Consider the following 21,625-nt stretch of genomic DNA (forward strand, 5'->3'; position numbering starts at 1 on the left):
AGTGACGAGAAAATGAGATATGTATGTCTCTTAAAATACAATTGTAGGCATACTTGCCAATTGACAACATGTATTTTCGTATTAGGAGATGTGTTAAAGCAAATGAGTATTTGCTGTGATTCATGAGAATCCTATGTAACATTGTTGAAGACCACTATTATCCTCTCTGATCATCTGTAATGCTATTTTTCCATATCCCAATGTAATGACAGTTTCAGAATAATTTTTGTCTGTTCAGCTACACAGATTATTCCTTTGAAACATTAAGCAATCATAAATCTCAGTAAAATTGAGAACACCACCAGGTCTAAGTCATTCATCACCTTAATGTTGGATCCATATCACTGTTCCTTCATTGTCACTGGATCAAAATCAAGAAACTCTATATGTCCAGAAACAGATTGATAGTATACCCACCAAATAAATGGCAGCAATTCAAGAAGGTGATATGAACGTATGAATGAGGAGCAGAAGTAGGTGATTTGGGCTGTCAAACCTGTTATGCTTTTTACAAGATCAAAGTTAATCTGTAATGATGAAGGAGCGTCGCTCCGAAAGCTAGTGTGCTTCCAATTAAACCTGTTGGACTATAACCTGGTGTTGTGTGATTTTTAACTTTGTACACCCCAGTCCAACACCGGCATCTCCGAATCATATTCTGACCAAGTAGTGATGATCTTTTACCCCTTTCCTTACCAAGATGGTATCCACTTCTACCTTAAAATGTGCAAAGACTTCACTTCTGCCTTTTCAGGAAGATGATTCTAAACACTCTCAATTCTCTGAAAAATGTTTTGGTTCATTCTTTTTAAATTAGGAATCTATTAATTTTAAGCAGGAACACCTTAGTTCTAGATTGTCGCACAAGAGTAATCATCATCCATATATCAACCATGTTAAACCTCCTCAAGACCTCGTATATTTCAATCAAGTTATCTCTTACACTTCTAAACTCTAGAGAATAAAACCCAGGTGAAAGTGAGGACTGCAGATGCTGGAGATTAGAGTCGAGAGTGTGTTGCTGGAAAAGCACAGCAGGTCAGGCAGCATTTGAGGAGCATTCCTGATGAAGGGCTTTTGCCCACAGTGTCGATTTTCCTGCTCCTCGGATGCTGCCTGACCTGGTATGCTTTTCTAGCACCACACTCGCGTGAGTACAAACCTAGCCTGTCCAGCTTTTTCTCCTAAGACAGCCAGTCCATTTCTGGTTATTCAAATAAACCTTCGCTTTCAATGCATTTGCACCTTCCTTAAATAAGGCAACTAATACTGTGCACAATACTTCAGATCTGTCTTGTATAATTAAGCATATCCTCCATATTTTTGTATTTGGGTCTCCTCACAATAAATAATAACATTCTGTTGACTTTTTGCTTTATTTGCTGGCCTTGCCACATTCCATGAAATATTGGGGAGGAAAAAATTGAACTGGTTCAGTTGCAAGCATTTTCAATGTCACTTGGGTTCATGATTAGCTTCTCAGTAGAAAAACAGGTGACATTGTTTGGCACATACAGAATTATTGATTCATCTTTTCTAGGCTCTACGTGCCATTTAAAGGATAAATTGAGGTTTCTGTTTGAAGCATTTGATCATTTTTAGGAATTCAAGTTTTTTTAATTGCATTTTTTATGACCTTCACAATGTCCAAAATCGTTTGCAGAAAATTATGCACTTTGAAAATCTAGTTACTATCATAAATATGGAAGAATGTGGCAGCCGGTTTATGTGAAGTTAGATTCTGAAAACACCAATAAATGTTAATATCTGTCCCTGAGAGTGTTTTAAGCAAAGTGCTAACTCAGGTTACTTGATGTGGATTCCCTAAACAAGTCTCCATAAAACTTGTAGGATGTGTTTCTCTTCCAAACTGGTGCTTTCTGGAGCTTTCTTATTAGTGACTGCCATGCATCTCATAACCTTTCCCCAACTGCTTAGACACTTTCACCTGTAAGAACCTGCTTCTGGCTGCTTCTCTCTCTATCTAATGGTCCTAAAATTCAAATCAGCAAATACCTTAGCAGTTATCTCCCTAGACAGCATGCCTTTAGTTAAAACCACATGACTTGAAAATGCTTTTTGGAACTTGATGTTCAAAAGGACTTTCTTACATTTTTTGAATAAAAGAGTCAGATCTTCACAGAACTCAACTAAAATCCATTGTTCCTTCACTTCAGAACTCTAGTTCTCAAATAATAATGTATTATTAAAATTCAAAATCTAAACTGTGCTATTTTAAGAGGGTTCAAATGCAGAGGGTCTTCCAAGCACATGTGCACATTAGTAGGAAACATTGATAGTGATTAAGAAAGTTTAAGGCATGATTGGCTTTATAAAGAAGGACAACTCTTAAAAACGCAGAAGCCATTCTACATCTTTACAAATAGCTGGTTAAGCCTCAAGTTAGACATTGTGTACAATTTAGGAGTGGCGTCAAGCCTATGGAGAAGTTATATAGGTGGCTTACTGGGATGGTACCAAAAATGAGAGGCTTCAGTTATATGGAAAGATTGGAGAAGGTGGAATTGTTCTATGAGGAACGGGGGAAGTTATGGGGATGCCTAACCGATGAATGGTATTTAAAGTTTTGAGATACTTTTGAGGGATTGTTTGTTTCCTTTGACTATTAGGATGAAAACGAAATAGTATATATTAAAATGGCAGACAAAAAAAAACTAGAAGAGATTTTTAAAGAAGTAGTAATGCAGGGAATGGTGCAGAATATAATGATTAAACGGCTATAGTTGCATTTTAAATTTTTAAAAATTGTAAAACACTGTTCAACATATTGCACACGAGACAAATATTGAAAAACCATTTTTGTACAAAGCTAATTTCAAAAATTCTTCGGCATTAAGTAATAAATAATTAGAGCCGACGAAGGAAAGCATTTATCTGATATCTATGATGAAACATCTACTCCTGATGAATCCAACACAGGAATCCTTTGTATTTGTAATTTATATATTGGTTTCACTTTCTCAGTGCTATTCTGCAATTGATGGTCAATGACATGAAAATGGAAGTGATTTCTATTTTATGTCAAATCAAGCAGAATGAAGAGTGTGTCAGTACCTTTTTTTTACAACAGGAGTTATTACTTAATATACAATTTTTACTGGGATTGAGATTGTGGAACCAGTCTAGTGGTACATTCTGAACTGCATTGTATGTGACATTGAAATTATTAGTAACTGGAGAAATTTCAGGATTAAGCTGCTTGTGCATGTGTTTTTCAGAATGGTGGAAGTTGCCATTTTGTATAAACAATTTGTTCTATTTCTGGTCTTTTTTGATTTATCTATTGTGTTGAGCTTTCAGAATGAGAAATAATAGCTTTTCTTGACACTGTCCAGGCTTGGGCAGTGAGGTCAATTTTGAACCCTCTTGTGGATCATGAGTTTTGATGTTCGTTCAAATATTGATGGTTTTATTACCATGCTTTGATAACTAGTAATGTTTTAGTTTCAAAATAAATCAACAAAAATAGAAGAATCCTGTGATTCTAATTAAATTATTTTCCAAAATGTTCAATATAAAATTAGTGTCATCTATACACTATTATCAAACACTCAAATATTGGTATCAAAGATCAGTCCAAAGTACTGTTCAAAGTCTCTCCAATTTCCTTGTTTCCTATTATTAATTCCCAATCTCTCATTGTAAACGACCAGTTCGCATTTCAGCAGCTCATTTTTATTTAGATTCTTTCTGCTTGTAAAAGCTAAAATCATCTTGTTTTCATATTTTGTTGCTAGTTTACTTCAATTTCTCCCTTTTGCTTACAAATCAGCAGAATGTGGCAAAAAAATTAAAGTTTCCTAACAGACTACTGATAATCTTTGCTGCATTGTATGCCTTTTTGTTTCAATGGATAACTCCCTTTAACTTCCTTAGTTGCCCACAGGTGGTGCATCCTTCCCACAGTCTTTCTCAATGAAATTATCCAGAATTGTGAAGTATTTCCATAAATATCTGTTATTGCTCTTCTACCATTTTTACCTCAACTTATTTTTCGATTCCAATTTGGTCAACTCTGTCATTATATCAATATGATTTTGCGTATTTATGTTGAGGCCACAAGCTTTAGTTCCACAATCTCACCCCCAGAACTTTACATTCAATTAATAACTATCCTTACCAAGAGAATTCTTTATTATGATGGCCTGCCTCATTACACACTGCTAGATTTAAAATAGCCAGTTCCTTTCCAGTATGCATTTTACAAGGAACTGTCCTAGTAATACACACTTCTGTCGGGTACCTTTACCAATTTGATTTGACAAATGTATATGCAGATTAAAATCCTTCATGATATTGGAATGCATGTTTTATAAATTCCCATTATTTCTTGACTTGTACTTTATCCTACAATGTAGCTACTGTTATAGGGGCCAGAAACTACTCCCGCCAGAAATGTCCGCCCTTTTTTTCTCTTCATGAAAGCTGTTATATGTATTGATCCTATGAATCAACTCCTTTACCTTTCTCATCCTTTATGGATAGAGTGCCTTATCTCATTTTCCTTTCTTCCTCCCTCCCAAAACATCAAATCCTCTTGAGTATTCAGGACCCAGTCATGGGCAACTTTGCAGTTAGCCTGTATGATGGTTGTTACCTCATGCTCCTTTTATTTTTACTTGTGGAACCATTTGATCTACCTTGTTATGAATGCTCATATATTCAGATAAAGAGCCTTAACCACTTTTTCTATGCTTGCCGTAGGATCTGAAGAGATAGTTGTTAGTAAAGAAAATAAATAGGCTTTGCTTTGCTTTCCAGGGTAATTTTTAATTAGTGGCTAATTATGCCAGACAAGAGCAAGGCCTATTGCTTGTTGAGATCCAGTCAGATGTAGCAATCACAGACATCACAGTCTCTCTCCAAAGGTTGTCTGATTGCTGGCTGCTGCCGTGCTTTGCACTAGGTCGCTATCCCAGTTCCAGCACCAAACTGTTGCCATCACATCCTGCACCATGGTGTCACCATGGCTCTGGACTGGCCTGCTGCTGCCACACTCTGCACTGGGCTGCTTGTTTCCCTTCTCCAGTTGCTGATTGCTGGCATCCCTGCTCTGGTGGCTGATGTCACCACTCTGGTGGCCAGTTGCTAGCAATCCCACTCTGGCTGCTGCCATCGCTGCCAGATCTGCTTCGGAGACTGATGGCCAGGTGCCCAAGGCTGAGCGAAGATAGAGAAGGGAGGACGGAGAAAATGAAAAGAAAATGAGCAGGCCGGCTCCAGCTGGAGTGGCCCATTCTGCTGCCATCTTACTGGATATCCTGCCTCTTATCAGATAAACACAGACTTTATTTGATGGATTAGCCAAAATGTTTTACTTCAACTGTTGAAAGTAGGTCGGGTATTATTTTTACCTCATTTAGTCGTCTTATCTGTAAACAATATTTCTCAGAATCTAATGGGCAGATTTCATCAAAATGTGATCCACAAATCAGGTATGGTTTAAGGAAGAGCTGGTTTAGGTTTTGCTGAAGATTCAGATCTGGGTCTTATAATTTTTGGAAACACCTGTTGACATTGTGTGATGAGGCAAATTGTCTTCTGGTTTAGAATGTTGAGAGTTGCTTTATTTGGAATGCTGATTGTTTTAAAATGTTATGGGTTAGGGAGCAAAGCTTTTAGAGCAGTTTGTTGAATATAGATTTTCTCGAGTTCTCCAGTGAGATGGAAACTCAAAAAGATTGAAAAGAAAAACAGATTTTTAGTTCAAGAGCATCGTCAACAGGGAAGAGCCTCAAGGAAGATGGGATTGTTGTAATAGCATTGAGCTAACATAAGTACAGCAAAGGTGTGCATAGTATTGAATGCCCTTGTTATGTTTATGTGTTCATGTCGTTGAAATATTAAACCGTAATGATACAGTTCATATGGAGTAGCAAAAAGGTGTTCTCTAAGTACTTATGTACACGGTATCTCCTCATTCCATTCACTTTCCTCTCTACCGTATTTGGATAATTACCTGTGATTCCTTCAAATTCCAGTTTTTATAAATTCATAGTTGCTAAAAGGCAATCTAGTTCTGCCAGTACTTCTCATTTAAAGTCTGCTTTCAAGAGGCAACCAGAAAGCAAATCTGAACTAGATAAAAGCCAAACTACGGACATAAAGAAAGATTAGAAAAATAACGGTTTGTGGCTTTAATATTTGTTAATTTAGCATTTAACAGTTGACAGCAGGAGTTCAGTATCAATTAATTGGAGCTATGGATCAGAGTTAGAACAAGTATGCACTTAACATTATTGAAAGCAGGAAAATGATGCAACAGCATGGTCTTGAAAGAATACCCGTGAACAGTATTTGTTACAACTAGTGGAAAGTCTGAAAAAGGGATTCTCAAATAGAAAAGTCCAAAGTTCCATTATTTTCATCAAGTGAAATGTAATGTTGCCAGCAATTTCCCAGTAATGGATTGGTGGACCTTGCACAAGATAATTATTTAAATATTGGATTTTGGAATTGTCCTTTCAGAGAAGTAAATTGTATTAGTGCCAGATAAAATGTCATTGGCATCTGATACAAATTTAACAAGAGACAATTTACATTTAAAAACTTGTATTTGAATTTTAATGCTTGCCAAATCTAGCTAATTTTATTTAAACTGAAACTTGTTTTCTTCCAGCACTACTCTGAAATCTGACGGAAGCTCATCATCCTCTACTGCCACCTCGGGGCCACCTGCCAAAGTCTGTCTGGTTTGCTCAGATGAAGCATCTGGATGTCATTACGGTGTTCTTACATGTGGCAGTTGCAAAGTTTTCTTTAAGAGAGCTGTAGAAGGTAAGAATGAGTCATTTTCTACTGTGTTCATGCACTTCAGACAACTTGTTTTGTCTGTCTTTTTTATTGTAACTTCTATTTAAAAAAAAAGAGAAACTGAATACAAATAAATATCTAATTCTGAATCCATGCTGACCAGCTTTATAAAGGTAAAGGCACTGCAGAGAAAGAAAAGCATTGAAACAAAGGGCTCTGGGTTAAGGTTTTCAGTGCTTGTTAATGAGTTGATTATCATACATGATACCTTGACCATTGCTTTAGAAAGGTTTGGCATGAACTCTGGAAATATGGATGCTACTAATGAATCCTTTAAAGCCTCAAATGTAATGTACCACACAAATGATTTCTTGGTCACCTAGGAATAATCTTTGGTCAAAAAGCCTGTTTGTTACTAACAGCAATCACAACTTTCATTTGTCTTTAATGTAAATTGCTTCAACGTGATTCATTATAAGTGTTACCAATTGAAATTTGATGCTGAGCTACATTGGGAGATAACCAAGCAAAAGCCAAATGTTTGATCCAAATAGTAGTCTTGCGAGAGGGAAGAGAGGCTTATGGAGGGATTTCTAGAGCTTAAGACCATGGCTCCTGAAGGCAAGTTTTCAAAATTAATTAATGCGATATGCACATTGATTGCAAGTCCATCACTCCTAATCAGCTTAGAGTGGGTGATGATGAGTAATCTTTATGGATAAATATAATCCATGTCATGAAGGTATCTTCACAGTGCAATCACAGAAGTAGTCTTGGACGTTTGACCCAGTGCCATTAAAGGAATGATAATGCATTTCTAAATCTTGATACCAGCTGACTTGGTGGCCAACTTGCAGATGCATTCAATAATTGCACTTCTCTTCTTATCTAACAGAAGTTGCACTTTTTCTGTCAGATATACATAAGAGCTCCTATGACCCTGTTTGAAGAGGAGCAGTGAAATTTTACCCAGTAACTTGACCTATTATTTCTTCTCTACAAACATTACTGTTGGTAAAGCTGGCAGCAAAGTGAAATTCAATGATGTGAATTTGAAGTTAACTTAATATTGCACTAAGAAATAATTACAATCCTTTAGCTAATGAGATAACCATTGCTTCCTTGACCCTATTGCCATCAGACTGCTGACTGCTCAACATCTCTTCTTCACTCTGTGTTAATGGATGTTGCTTACAGGTCTCTCTTCAAAAACTGTTTCTCTCTTTCAAATCTTCTGTATTCAGCTCTTCCCAGAATGACACCAACACTTGAATCCTGTGTCTTTACAAATTACCATCCTATCTTGAAGCCTCACTTTTCATTCCCAAGTCCGTCGATATGTGTCCTTTCCCAAGTCTGTGCCCATCTTTCCTGGGAGCTCCACATTTGAATTGACCCTACTATAATACTGAAATAGCTGTCAACATCACAAATGACATCTGTGTCTGTGACATAGTTAACTTATCAATTTTCATCCCTTTTGATCTCTCTCTAACCTATGTTAGAGTTAAACACATAGCTTTTCTAATGCCCAAATATGTTGGTTTGCACTTGTCTGGTTCCATTTTAACCTCTATAGCCAAATAATTACCTGCATTGTTGCTGTTTTCAACACAGAGCTGTCACCTGTGGAGATCTGAAGCATTTACCCTAGTCCCTCTTTTTTATTTCTCTTCTATATGCTCCTCTTTGGGAACAGCATCTAATAAATGCATGTATGCTACCAACATCCAAACAAGTCATCACTGCACTCGGCCTCTGACATCACTAAGCTGTCATTCTGTGTGTTAGTCATCCAGTACTGGATGAGCAGATATTTCCACTGATCAAAAGACGTTTCCTTTTGGTCCCTGGTATGAATTCCATTCCCCTCCCATTGATTCCATCTGTTTTCTAGAAAATGTGTCTGAGGCTGAGTCACACAAATGCCACCTATTTCTACCTTTGTAATGCTACCCAACTGTGCTTCTCTTCACTCATCTGTTGAAACTTTCATCCATGTCTTTGTTACCTCTCAACCTGACCAATTTAAAACCTACCTGACTGGTCTTCCATGCTCTACTTTCCATAAGCTTGAGGTCATTCAAACTCTGCTGTCCTAACAAGCATAAAGACCCATTCATCCATCACACCTATGCTCACTGACCTAGCTCCTAGTCAAGCAACCCCTTGAATTTTAAATTTCCATACTTGTTTTCAAATTCCTTGATGGTCTTGCACCTTCCCTATCCCTAATCTTTGTTCACCCCATAAGCCTCTGAGATATCTATGATGGTGTAATTCTGATCTCTGGATAAGCCTGATTTTAATTATTCCATCGGTGGCCATGCTCATCTACCCAGCCTTTTCTATGCTCTAATCTAATCACTAAGATTGATAAATGGGCATGCCCAGCTACAGATGATGCTTGGGCCGCTTTTATCTCTGATTTTGATTTCATTATAAGATTCTGCTATTCCTCGGTTAGTGCAGATATAGAAACTAACGTTCTTGCTAACTGTAATTAAACTTCAAAAACCTTACTAATTTATTTAACAGTTTTTCTTTATTTGTGAAAACAGTTTAGAATTGTGATCGCTAATTATTATCTCTCCTTAACAGACCTTGATCTGAAGAAAACAACACCAGCTTGTCTCGTCCCTCCATATAACCAAGCTTCCTCATTCCTGGTGTAATTCTGTTCAGTCTCATGTGCATCCTCCCCAGGGCTTTGACATCCTTCCTAAGATGTGGTGCCCAGATTTGGACACAATGCTCCAGCTGAGGTTTATCCAGTGATTTGTAAATTTTAGAATATCTATTTATAGAATCTAGCATCCTGAATGAATTTTTTTTCAGCCATTGCATTTTGCCCAACTGTTCTCAAAGATGTTTGTTTGAGAATCTGCAGTTGGTATGCGATCATTAAAATTGCAACATTTAATTTTGAAAATCACAACACCAGGTTATAGTCCAACAGATTTATTTGGAAGTACTAGCTTTTGGAAGTATGAGTGTTACTCCTTCATTAGGTAGCTATGGAGCAGGATCATAAGTAGATTTTATAGCAAAAGGTCTGTGTCATGCAACTGAAAAGATTTATTGAACAAACCAAGATTGCTGTTAAGTATTTCAATGTTTAGAATGCATTGCAGGTTTCGGTTCATTAAAATGTAAATCCCAGAACTTCTTTCCAGTTGCACTCAAGATAACTTAAGGTTTTATCAAAAAAGGTGATATCTCAGTTGACAGTGCATGCAAGGTGTGAGGTTAGAATCTGTGTGTATCCCAATCTTGAGCCAGACTGGTTCTGTTTCCAAAGTAGGAATTTATAAAATGTTACATGGATTGACTACTTGCAGATTGTGCGCTTTTTGAACAAAATGGAATGTATCTGCAATTACAATTCTGCAAATGCAAATTCACCCAATAGACTTGTATGTGTGTAAGTGCATGTAAGGGAGGGAGGGAGGGAGAGGAAGTATGTCTGTCTGTGTTTGTGTGAGCGAGTTTAAGTGAGTGTGCATGCTTGGTAGAGTGCATGCGTGAGTGTGACGGACTACAAGCCTGAGAGGTGTGTGTGTCTGTGAGAGAATGTATGTTTGAGAGAGGATCTGAGTGAGTGTGCGTTTATAGTGTTGTGGGGTCACCTCGCTATCAGCCCCTGCTCGGCCACTCTACATTGTTGCATATGCCGAAGTCCACCTTGGAGGATGGTCACCTGAAGCTCTGAGGCTGAATGTCCCTGACCGCTGAAGTGTTCCCCGACTGTGAGGGAACATTCCTGTTTGGCGATTGTCCATTCATCCGTTGTCGTAGCGTTTGCTTAGTCTCGCTAATGTACCATGCCTCGGGGCATTCTTGCCTGCAGCGTATGAGAGAGAGAGACACCGTTGGCTGAGTAACATGAGTACCTGCTGGGTTGTGTCCCTATGTGTAATGGTAGTATCCATGTTGACACTCTGACACATTTTGCAGTGGTTGCCATAAAGGGTTGTATGTTGTTGTGGTCGCTGATGTCCTGAAGGCTGGGCAGTTTGCTGCGAACAATGGTCTGTTTAATGTTTGGCGGTTGTTTACAGGTGAGAAGTGGAAGCATACGGAAGATCTTGGTGAGATGCTTATCCTCATCGATAGTTTGTTGCCGGCAGTTAAGAACATGGCATAGTTTCTCCACTCCTGGGAAGTACTGGACAACGAAGGGTATCCTATCAGTCGTATCCCATGTCTGTTTCCTGAGGATGTCATTACAGTTTCTCGCTGTGGCATGTCTGAACTGGTGATCAATGAGTTGAGTACCATACCCTGTTCTTATGAGGACGTCCTTTTAGCACCTTCAGGTGTCCTTCATGTTCCTCCTCATCTGAACAGATCCTGTGTATGCGTAGGGCTTATCTGTAGGGGATGGCTGTTTTAATATGTTTAGAGTGGAAGCTAGAGAAGTGCAGCATCATGAGATTATCCGTGAGTTTGTGGTAGAGTGAGGTACTGAGGTGCCCATTCTTGATGTAGGTGTATGTGTCCAAGAATGAGACACATACTAAAGGTATGCAAGTCTGATGGTGGAATGAACCTTGTTGATATCACATTGTAGTCATTTCAGTGACTCCTCACCACGAGTCCAAGGGGAGAAAATGTTGTCAATATATGTGGTGTATAGTGCTGATTGGAGATCCTGTGCAGAAAAGAAGTCTTTGAACTTTTGCATGAAAATGTTGGCAAATTGGGGTGCAAATTCAGTCCCCAAGGCTGTTCTTTATGTCTGGATGAAGAACTGGTTGTCAAATGTGAAGATATTGTGGTTGAGAATGAAGCGGATGAGTTGTAGGATGATGCTCGGAAATTGGCATTTGTTGGTATTGAGTACTGAGACTGTTGCAGCGATGCCATCGTCATGGGGAATGCTGGTGTAGAGTGCTGAAATATTCAAGGTAATGCGGAATATTTTCAGTTAGGGTTAGGGTAATGCATTGTCTGAGCTGAGATGTCACTTTTTTTATATAATACCTTAAGTTATTTCAGGAATGTGACTGGAAAGAAGTTCTGGGATTTGCATATTAATGAACCGAAACCTGCAACTCATTCTAAAAGATGTAAGACTTAACAGCAATCTCAGTTTGTTCAGTCTATCATACCAGTTGCATGACACAGATCTTTTGCTATAAATTCTATGTCTTATAATCCTGCTCTACAGCTACCTAATAAAGGAGCAGCGCTTGGAAAGCTTGTACTTCTAAATAAACCTATTGGGCTATAATCTGGTGTTGTGTGATTTATAATTTGTCCACCCCAGTCAAACACTGGCACCTCCAAACATTTTATTTGCACTTCCTTTCCTGATTCTATCTTCAAGAATTCATCTTTCTACACTTCTTTGCATCAATTTTCATTTGTTAGTGTGCATCTGAAAATTGCTATATCCTTTCATTGTTCAGTATATACGAGTTCACCTTTGACTGCATATTTAGAAACTATGTCCCTTATACCCAATCGAAGATAATACAAAAAGAGCAGTGGTCCAAATAATTACACTTATAGGCATGACTATAAATCTCCCTTCAGTCTGATAAATGTCCATTCATCACTATTTGAAGCTTTCTCTCTCCTCAATTTCATATCCATGTTGTCTCTGCCTCTTTAGTCCCTTTAAATAAGTCTGCCATGTAGCACTTTATTACACTCCTTTTGAAGGTTCACATGTATGACATTTAAGCACAGTACAAGAGCAAAAATCTCCAGATGTTGCCAAATGAAAAATGCTGGAAATACTCAGCAGGTCAGGCAGTGACTGTTAGTTGAGTTAAGACAGTTGACAAGAGTTAATCTTACATGTCAGAATGCCCTTTTATCAAACGCAGTGTCCAAATCAAGTCTCTCCATTACTACTTCAAATAATTTGGTTAAAAATCACACAACATCAGGTTATAGTCCCACAGGTTTAATTGGAAGCACACTAGCTTTCGGAGAGGTGCTCCTTCATCAGGTGGTAGCCACTACCACCTGATGAAGGAGCGTCGCTCCGAAAGCTAGTGTGCTTCCAATTAAACCTGTGGGACTATAACGTGGTGTTGTGTGATTTTTAACTTTGTACGCCCCAGTCCAACACCAGCATCTCCAAATCATCAAATACCTTTAAATTCATACTGGCAGTCAATTTTTAATTCATGTTTTTTCAGTTGACTGTATTGTCCAGGATTATGGACTCCAAATGTATTCTATAGGTGGCACGTTATAGTTTCATAATTTACTGGATAAATTCTGTTTGAAGTTTATTTTCTTTTTTGTATTATTTTCATATTAATTGAGGGGCCTAGATAGAATGGATAGGAAGGATACATTTCCCTTGGCAAGAAGATCAATGACCAGACCCCTGAATTAAAGTACTTAGCAGATGGTGTAGAGAATAGTTCAGTCCTTTTTTTTAAGGCAGAGAGTTGTTGAAATCTGGAACTCGACACATTTTAAGACAAACATTTGCACTAGGGTTGCCATAACTTACTGTTACAGATCAAGAGCTGGGAAGTGGGATTACACTGCATAGTTACTTTGCAACTGGCATGCACATGATGGGCTGAATGACCTTCTTCTACATCCTACATTTTGTATATTTCCAAATAGGAATATTGAATACCTTTTATTACAGCAATGAAGGATGCATCATTACTTTTTGAGGATCCATTTCCTGCATGAGTGAGCAAGTGTTAGATGCAGTGTGTCCTGTCCACCCCCTTGGTACTGAAATTGCTCCAGTGCTGCTGGCCAGCAATAATAAAACATACATTGTGGAAATTCATTCATTCAGTTTGTAGTGTTTCTTTGATCAGTGAGCAAATTTGCTTTCACTTCTAATTGTTTGCAGCTAAACAGTAATGTCTTATTGGGAGGCAATTAAGTAATGTCTGTTAAATCAAAGAAAGGTAATCAACTTTTATAATGTAGCTGCATTGGGACAACTCAGTAGTAAACCAGGTGTCCTTAAGTGGCTATTGGCACCAGCCCCAAGGAAGCAGATGGGATTTATGCTGTTAATGGTTTAAAATTTGTTGTAGCCTCTGTAATTATAGATAGAGTCATAGAGATGTACAGCATGGAAATCGACCCTTCGGTCCAACCCGTCCATGCCAACCAGATATCCCAACCCAATCTAATCCCACCTGCCAGCACCCGGCCCATATCCCTCCAAACCCCTTCCTATTCATATACCCATCCAAATGCCTCTTAAATGTTGCAATTGTACCAGCCTCCACCACATCCTCTGGCAGCTCATTCCATACACGTACCACCCTCTGTGAGATAAATCTTTTCTGAACCCTTTCAAGTTTCACAACATCTTTCCGATAGGTTGACATCAACTACAGTAAATTATAAGTTTAAAGTAGTGAAAGATACAAAGTGTTAGTTATTTTTGCTCACACTTTTTTAAAAAAAGTTATTTGGAATGTGTTACCTGAGCATGTGGTGGAGGCAGATTCAGTCATGATTTTCAAAAGGGAATCAGCTAATTATCCAAAGACAGGTCATTTGTAGGGCTACAGGAAAGGATAGGGAGCAGAGCTAGTTCAGCTTGCCCTTGCTGAGATCTGGTTCATCTTCTGTGCTGTGGCTATTTTGTGATTCATATTATTCAGTCTGTTGTTCTTTATCACTGTATTTGGGGTGGGGGTGGGTGGGAGTGAATTCTGCAAAGCTATTAGTGAAACAGATCCTAAACTATTAAACACTTTGAATTGAAATGTGCTTTGCAAAAGCTCGATTAGTGTTAGTGCAGCACTATGAAGTGTTCCCTCGACTAATACGACTGACTGTGTATCTCAATTTTAGTGTGGTCAAAAAGCATTATTTTCTGAAGGTGTGCTGCTGCTTTGAATATATGTTGTCAGGAGAATTAAATTTCTGATAGAACAGTTTTGTTTGGTTAATATGGTACAGGTACAAGATCCTTTATCCGAAATGCTTGGGACCAGCTGTTTATTGGAATTCAGAATTTTCAGAATGTGACAGTTTAATGGTGAAAATTTTTAAAAATCTTACTGGAGAAGCAGGCTTCTAACTAAGAACGTGCTTGGCCATGCCATCCCAGGTTACATCTGAGTGACACTCGTCGAGTGGGTGTTGACTTGGGGACGTTCACAGAGAAACCCCAGGCCTGGCAGTGCTTGGCCACACCCCCAGTGTCACATCTGAGTGACACACATTGAATGGGTGTCAACTTGGGTTAACTATTTGCTCGTCAAACAACCTTGTTAATGAGAAAAAAACTTCACAAAACAACCTTCGGATTTCAGAGCTTTTTGGTTTTTTTGGAAGTTCGGATAAAGGATCTTGTACCTGTATTAGTCATCCCACTCCCATCAGAAAGAAAATTGTCCTAAAAATCAGTTCAGAAAAAATTAACAGCAAGTTATGCAAAATTGTTTTTAGTAGATTTTTGTGAGAAGCTCTACAAATTCATAAATTGTTTTAATTATGTTTATGTTCTCTGCTTTTGTGTTGCTGACTTCCCCTGAGCCTTTCTAAAATTGTATTGTGAGTGAATAGATTCTAAAACAGGCTTTTTAATTGAATAGATCTTTTAAGCTGTTTGTTGAGCTTTCTGTTCTTGCTCTCAAATTGCATTCAGACTTCCATAAATTTGAAACCCATCAATCTAGCAGGTAGTAACACTTGCACTTAATAAATCTGAGCTGGATTCAAGTGCAGTTTTCTGAACAGGAAGCAGAAGGAAGCGAGTTGACTCTCAAATTGATAAGCTGTCAGAAGGGCATGCTGATTTTTAAAAATGTATGAGTTTTTCCAGATGGAGCAATTTTTCAGCTATTGGCAATGAAACATTTGCAAAATTATGATTGTATCTATAATTTCCTCAGTTTCTTGAACCCTGAAGTAGAAAACCATTTAAGTACTGGATGTTGTCTGTCTTAATTCTTATTTTTTTTTCTCTTCTGCAGTTCTTTGAGGTTTATTAATTCTACCAAGTTCTTCCACAGTAATTTTTATATGTTCCCTTATATTGACAATTTTCTTGCCAATATAGGAACAGTTACAATACACTCAGCAAATATGCCATTTCTGTATTATGCACTGAAATCTCATATGACTCTATTTTAATTGGGCAGGTTCTCCTTTATCACTGAGGCTATGATTATTGTGTTCTTAATCCCCCTTTGCATTTGTTGTTAACCTTTAAAGGAATATTAAGAGAGTTTCATAACTAGTCTGTTTCCTTCCATTTGGGTAGCTGTTTCTTTTAACTTAATACAGTTGTGTGCATCATTTATTCACCATGGTGATTTACATACACAAGCAAATCCCATGATGTTTGGGGTGTGTACTGGTTTAGTAGCACTTCAAACCTTTTAACTTTCACTAACTATATCATGGCCCATAACGGATCAGCTTTTTTTCCACCATAATCTTTGCCTTAGTTGAATTTAAAGCTTGTTTTTAATTTTCATCTGCCTCCCAAATATAATATCAAATACAATCATACCATGACCACCACTTCCAATGCCAAGGAGGTACTTAGAGGACTCCTTCCATAGTATTTTGCTACTCATTTCTTCTGTCCATTGTGCTTCCACTGTCACATCACCATTGCTGAAAACCCTTTCTTTCCACGACAGTAATTGTAATTTATCAACCCTGTCATTTCCCTTTTTCAAATTGCTCTCTTCTTTCTAAGGATTCTATAAGCTTGGATTATATATCCAATTATCTCAATCATGCCCTGCTTATAGCCATTGCTGTAATGTGCATTAAAGATTGTTATATAAAAAGCAAAAGAGCTGCAGATGTTGTAAATTAAAAACAAAAACAGAAATTGCTGGAAATGCTCAGCAGGTCTGGCAGCATCTGTGGAGAGAAATCGGAGTTAACGTTTCAGGTTGAGTGACCCTTCCTCAGATTGTTGTATGTTATCACTAACATTTGTTAGCAGTGTGTCCCTTCTTTACTTGCACCCAATTGAATTTTTATGCTAATTACATTAATGATATACTCAAACATTTTGTTTTCATTGTAGGACAGCATAACTACCTCTGTGCTGGAAGGAATGATTGCATCATTGATAAGATTCGTCGAAAGAACTGCCCAGCTTGTCGTTTTAGAAAGTGCCTCCAGGCTGGAATGAATCTCGACGGTAAATTTGATTGCTTCATGCAGCCAGGAGAAAATTAACGTTAACTTAGAATATTTATACCACAGTAAAGTACAATTATTAAGTGTTTAAAAGATTACCTGTACCAATCTGGCATGAATTAACCTAAAATCTAAATTTTTCCATCTGTAAGATGTGTCAGGATGCAACTGCAATGCAGTACGTTTTAGCTTCAAACAGTTTGGGTGCTATTTTATGCACCACAGTTTATACTTGCTAAAAATTAAAATAGCAATGTCATCATATTCTGGAAATTACATGTTGATCAAATTCAGTAAGCAAGTGCTTGAAGATTCCATTTCAGTGTTGCCATTTATAGATGGCAAAATAAATCCCACACTAAGTTCCATACAGTCAAATAATGTTCAGGTTCTAGAATGTCAAGATTTTCATGGAGTACAGCAACAGTGACAAATCTGAGGGCTGCACTGTCGTCATAGTTCAGGAACCCCGATATCTCAAGATTCATTATTATCCTTTGACAGAAGAAATTACTCCTCATCTTGGTCTTAAATGGGTGACCCTTTATTTTGAGTGTGCCTTCTGGTTCTTGACTCTCCCAAATGCGGAAACAATATTTTCACAACTATCCTATCAAGTCCCTTAAGAATCCTGTGTGTTTCAATAACATCTGTAGTGCTGAGGCTACAATTATTGCAATTTACATTAAACGCTTGGATGAGGAAAGTGAATGTACTATTGCCAAGTTTGTGGATGACCCAAAAATAGTTGTGAAGGCGAGTAATGAGGATGACACAGTCGCAGAAGAATGTAGACAGGTAAAATGAGTGAGCAAAAACTTGACGCTGGAAATTTAATGTGGGGAAAATTTAATGTGCAGGAAGAATAAAGGAGTAGAATATTATTTAAATGGAGAAAGACTATAGAAAGCTACCAAACAGAGAAATTCAGGAGTTCTTGTGTATGAATCAACAAAAAGCTAGTCTAAGTTCATTGGTTAATGGAAATGGCAGATGGAGTGTTGGCCTTTATTTCAAAGGGAAAGAAGCATAAATACAGGGAGGTTTTGCTAAAACTAGGAGCTAGTCAGACCACAGCTGGAATTCCGAACAGTTTTTGGACCCTCTATCTAAGAAAAATACACTCACTGGAGGCAGTCCAAAGAGGGTTCATCAGGTTGATACCAGGTCTGGAGGGTCTGTCTTATGAGGAGAGATTGACTAGGTTGGGCTTGCACTTATTGGAATTTAAAAGAATGAGTGGCGATGTTATTGAAACACACAGGATCCTTAAGGAACTTGATAGGATAGTTGCGAAAATATTGTTTCTCCTTGTGGGAGAGTCGAGGAGCAGAAGGCATACTCTCAAAATAAAGGGTCATCCATTTAAGACCAAGATGAGGAGGAATTTCTTTTGTCAAAAGATAATAATGAATCTGTGGGACTCTTTTTACTGCAGAGGGCTGTCAAGGCTGGATCAATAAGTATGTTCATGGCTAAGACAGATAAACCTTTAATCAGAAAGGGAATCAAGGGTTAGGGGGAAAAGTCAGGAAAGTGGAGTTGAAGATTATTAGATCCTGGAAGTAATAATCACTTAGTCAACTGAGAAGAAAATTTAAGTGTACAGTCTCAAACCCAAGACTCAGGTCATAGTTCATAGGGCCATATGATCTTGAGACTTGGGCAATCATTATTGGGTACTGGAGACACACTTCTGGTAGATCCTTTACATGATCCAGAAATGAGAAAGGCAATCCAACAGCGGCCACTTCGTAAGTAAGGTTTCTCAGAATCCAAGTATTAATCACCTGAAGCTAGACCTGCTGGTGACGCATGTTACCTGTATGCTTGACACCAGACTGCGAAAGCAACTCTGTGCAAGACACAGACATCTTAGGACACTCCCAGGAGGACAGTGAAATGTTTTGGAGATGTCTAATATGCCCTGAAGAGGTCAAACATAACCATCGATTCATGGAAGTCACTGGCTTGTGACTAACTGACTGATTGATTGATTTAAATGATGAAAGCTCACTTGGAAGTCAGTGACTACTTAAACACTGTTAAGAATGCGAAAAAGTGAATTTGATGTGTCATATGGGACGTACAAACCTCTGAACAATGCCTCTACCCAGCCCTTCAAGCACCACCTGCCTGTCATATGATAGAGTATGCAGATCAGCCTTTGCAGTCTTCTGAATCCATCAAATTGGAGAGGAAACAAGCAATCCTCAATGTACTGCCTAAGACCCCATTAGTATATCAGTCAATTACTTGGCTTCTGACAGAGCCTGAATTCAATTTAAAGTATGAAGCTGAGTGGAACAAGGCAGGAAGAAATGAGACCTAATAACAGGGTTAAAGGAAACAGACATATCATTAAACAGGCAATTGCCAAAAAGAGAGTAGGTCATAGTTTGAAAGAATCTTTTTTCTCTCTCAAGTGCTGAAGATATAAATTTATATTTTTCAGTTGTGGAGATTTAAAAAGTTGATTACTTAGTGTCTAGTGAGCTGATATGTCAGGCATGAATTCTGGGGATTGAAGGTAGAACGTCAAAAAGGAACAAGAGTGCCATCTGTTGCTCTAATCGCTTAATGTGCATTAATTGCAACACATCAATATGGAAGGTTTGTATTATTTTGTTTTGGCATAAGAATATTAGGAAAACCTTTGACTTCTAGAACAGATTTTATCTGCAGGAAGTGCACACTATTCCAAACTTTGATATATTAAAGCTCACATATTTGCAGGCATCTCTTATCTCTGATTTCATTCTCTGCAATTCATTCTCTTCATCAGTTTCTGTCATGATGCGACAATCATACTATTGATGTTGTGATTGAATCTTTCTCTTCAATGAAGTAGTGCTCAGTTATGGAGCCCAAATGGTATAGTTGGTAGTGTTCTTGCCTCTGAGCCAAAAACCCCAGGATTGTGTTCTACTTAAGGACTTGCTGGCACCAGAAGGACCCAACCACTGGCACAGGCGAGTCAACATATATTGGTACAAGTCCACAGCACAGATAAATGGACAGGGTTGGCAAGAAAAAAAGGCTATCCTGCTGTCAAACCACCCACCAAATCTGAAAAAAAAAATTGATATTAGTCTGTCGAACCAGCATTGAAACCACCCCATGTCATTGTCATAGAACTGTACAGCTAGGAAACAGACCCTTGGGTCCAACTCTAGTATGCCGACCAGATATCACAAATTAATCTAATCCCATATGCCAGCATTTGGCCCATATACCTCTAAATCCTTCCTATCCATATATCCATACAGATGTCTTTTAAATGTTGTAATTGTACCAGCCTCTACCACTTCCTCTGGCACTTCATTCCATACATGCACCACTATCTGTGAAAAAGTTGCCCCTTAGGTCCCGTTTAAATCTTGTCCCTCTCACCTTAAGACCATGCCCTCTAGTTCTGGACACTCCCACCGCATGGAAAAGACCTTGACTATTCACCCTATCCATGTCCCATGTGATTTTATAACCTTCTATAACGTCACCACTCAACCTCCGATGCTCCAGGGAAAATCGCCTCAGCCTATTCAGCCGTTCCCAATAGCTCAAATACTCCAACCCTGGCAACAGACTTGTAAATCTTTTCTGAATCTTTTTCAAGTTTCGCATCATCCATCCTTTCGCAAGAAGACCAAAATTGGACACTATTCTAAAAGTGGCCTGTACAGATGCAACATGACCTCCCAACTCCTCTAGTCAATGCACTGACTAATAAAGGCAAGCATATGAAACACCATCTTCACGATCCTGTCTACCTACAACCCCACTTTAAAGGAACTATGAACTGCACTCCATGGTCTCTTTATTCAGGAACACTCCCCAGGACCTTACCATTAAGTATATACATCTTGCCCTGATTTTCCTTTCCAAAATGCAAAATCACATTTATTGAAGTTAAACTCCATCTGCCACTCCTCAATCCATTGGTCCATCTGATCAAGGTCCTCTTGTAGTCTGAGTTAACCTTCTCTGGCTGTCCACTGGAGTCATCTGCAAACTTACACACAAGCGTGTCTCCTATGCACGCATCCAAATCATTTATATAAATGATGAAAAGCAGTAGACCCAGCACTGATTCTTGTGGCACACCACTGGTCATAGGCCTTCAGTCTGAACAACAGTCCTCTACCACTGCCCTGTGTCTCCTACCTTTGAGCCAGTTCTGTATCCAAATGGCTAGTTCTCCCTGTATTCCATGTGATGTAACCTTGCTAACCAGTCTACCATGTGGAACATTGTTGAAAACCTAACTGAAGTCCACGTAGATCACCTTTTGAAGGGCTTTTGTCCAAAACGTCAATTTACCCGTTCCTCGGATGCAGACTGACCGGCTGTGCTTTTCTAGCAACACAATCTTGGTTCCATGTAGGTCATGTCCACTACTCTGCCTTCATCATTCCTCCTCATTACCTAGAGTCATAGAGATGTACAGCATGGAAACAGACTCTTCGGTCCAACCCGTCCATGCGACCAGATATCCCAACCCAATCTAGTCCCACCTGCCAGCACCCGGCCCATATCCCTCCAAACCCTTCCTATTCATACCTATCCAAATGCCTCTTAAATGTTGCAATTGTACCAGCCTCCACCACATCCTCTGGCAGCTCATTCCATACACGTACCACCCTCTGCGTGAAAAAGTTGCCCCTTAGGTCTCTTTTATATCTTTCCCCTCTCAGCCTAAACCCATGCCCTCTAGTTCTGGACTCCACGGCCCCAG

General features: G+C 38.6%; 1 protein-coding gene across 3 annotated transcripts in view; it reads left to right on the forward strand.

Moving 5' to 3' along the window:
- Positions 1–21,625, forward strand: part of LOC122556605 (progesterone receptor-like) — a 113,172-nt gene that overhangs the window by 57,397 nt on the left and 34,150 nt on the right. For all 3 annotated transcript variants that reach the window (XM_043703490.1, XM_043703489.1, XM_043703491.1), the window contains exons 3-4: positions 6,641–6,798; positions 16,775–16,891. In XM_043703490.1, coding sequence (XP_043559425.1) covers positions 6,641–6,798; positions 16,775–16,891 — 275 coding nt within the window. The remainder of the gene's footprint in view (positions 1–6,640; positions 6,799–16,774; positions 16,892–21,625) is intronic.

Source organism: Chiloscyllium plagiosum, chromosome 14, assembly GCF_004010195.1.
Source record: "Chiloscyllium plagiosum isolate BGI_BamShark_2017 chromosome 14, ASM401019v2, whole genome shotgun sequence".
Lineage (NCBI taxonomy): Eukaryota > Metazoa > Chordata > Chondrichthyes > Orectolobiformes > Hemiscylliidae > Chiloscyllium > Chiloscyllium plagiosum.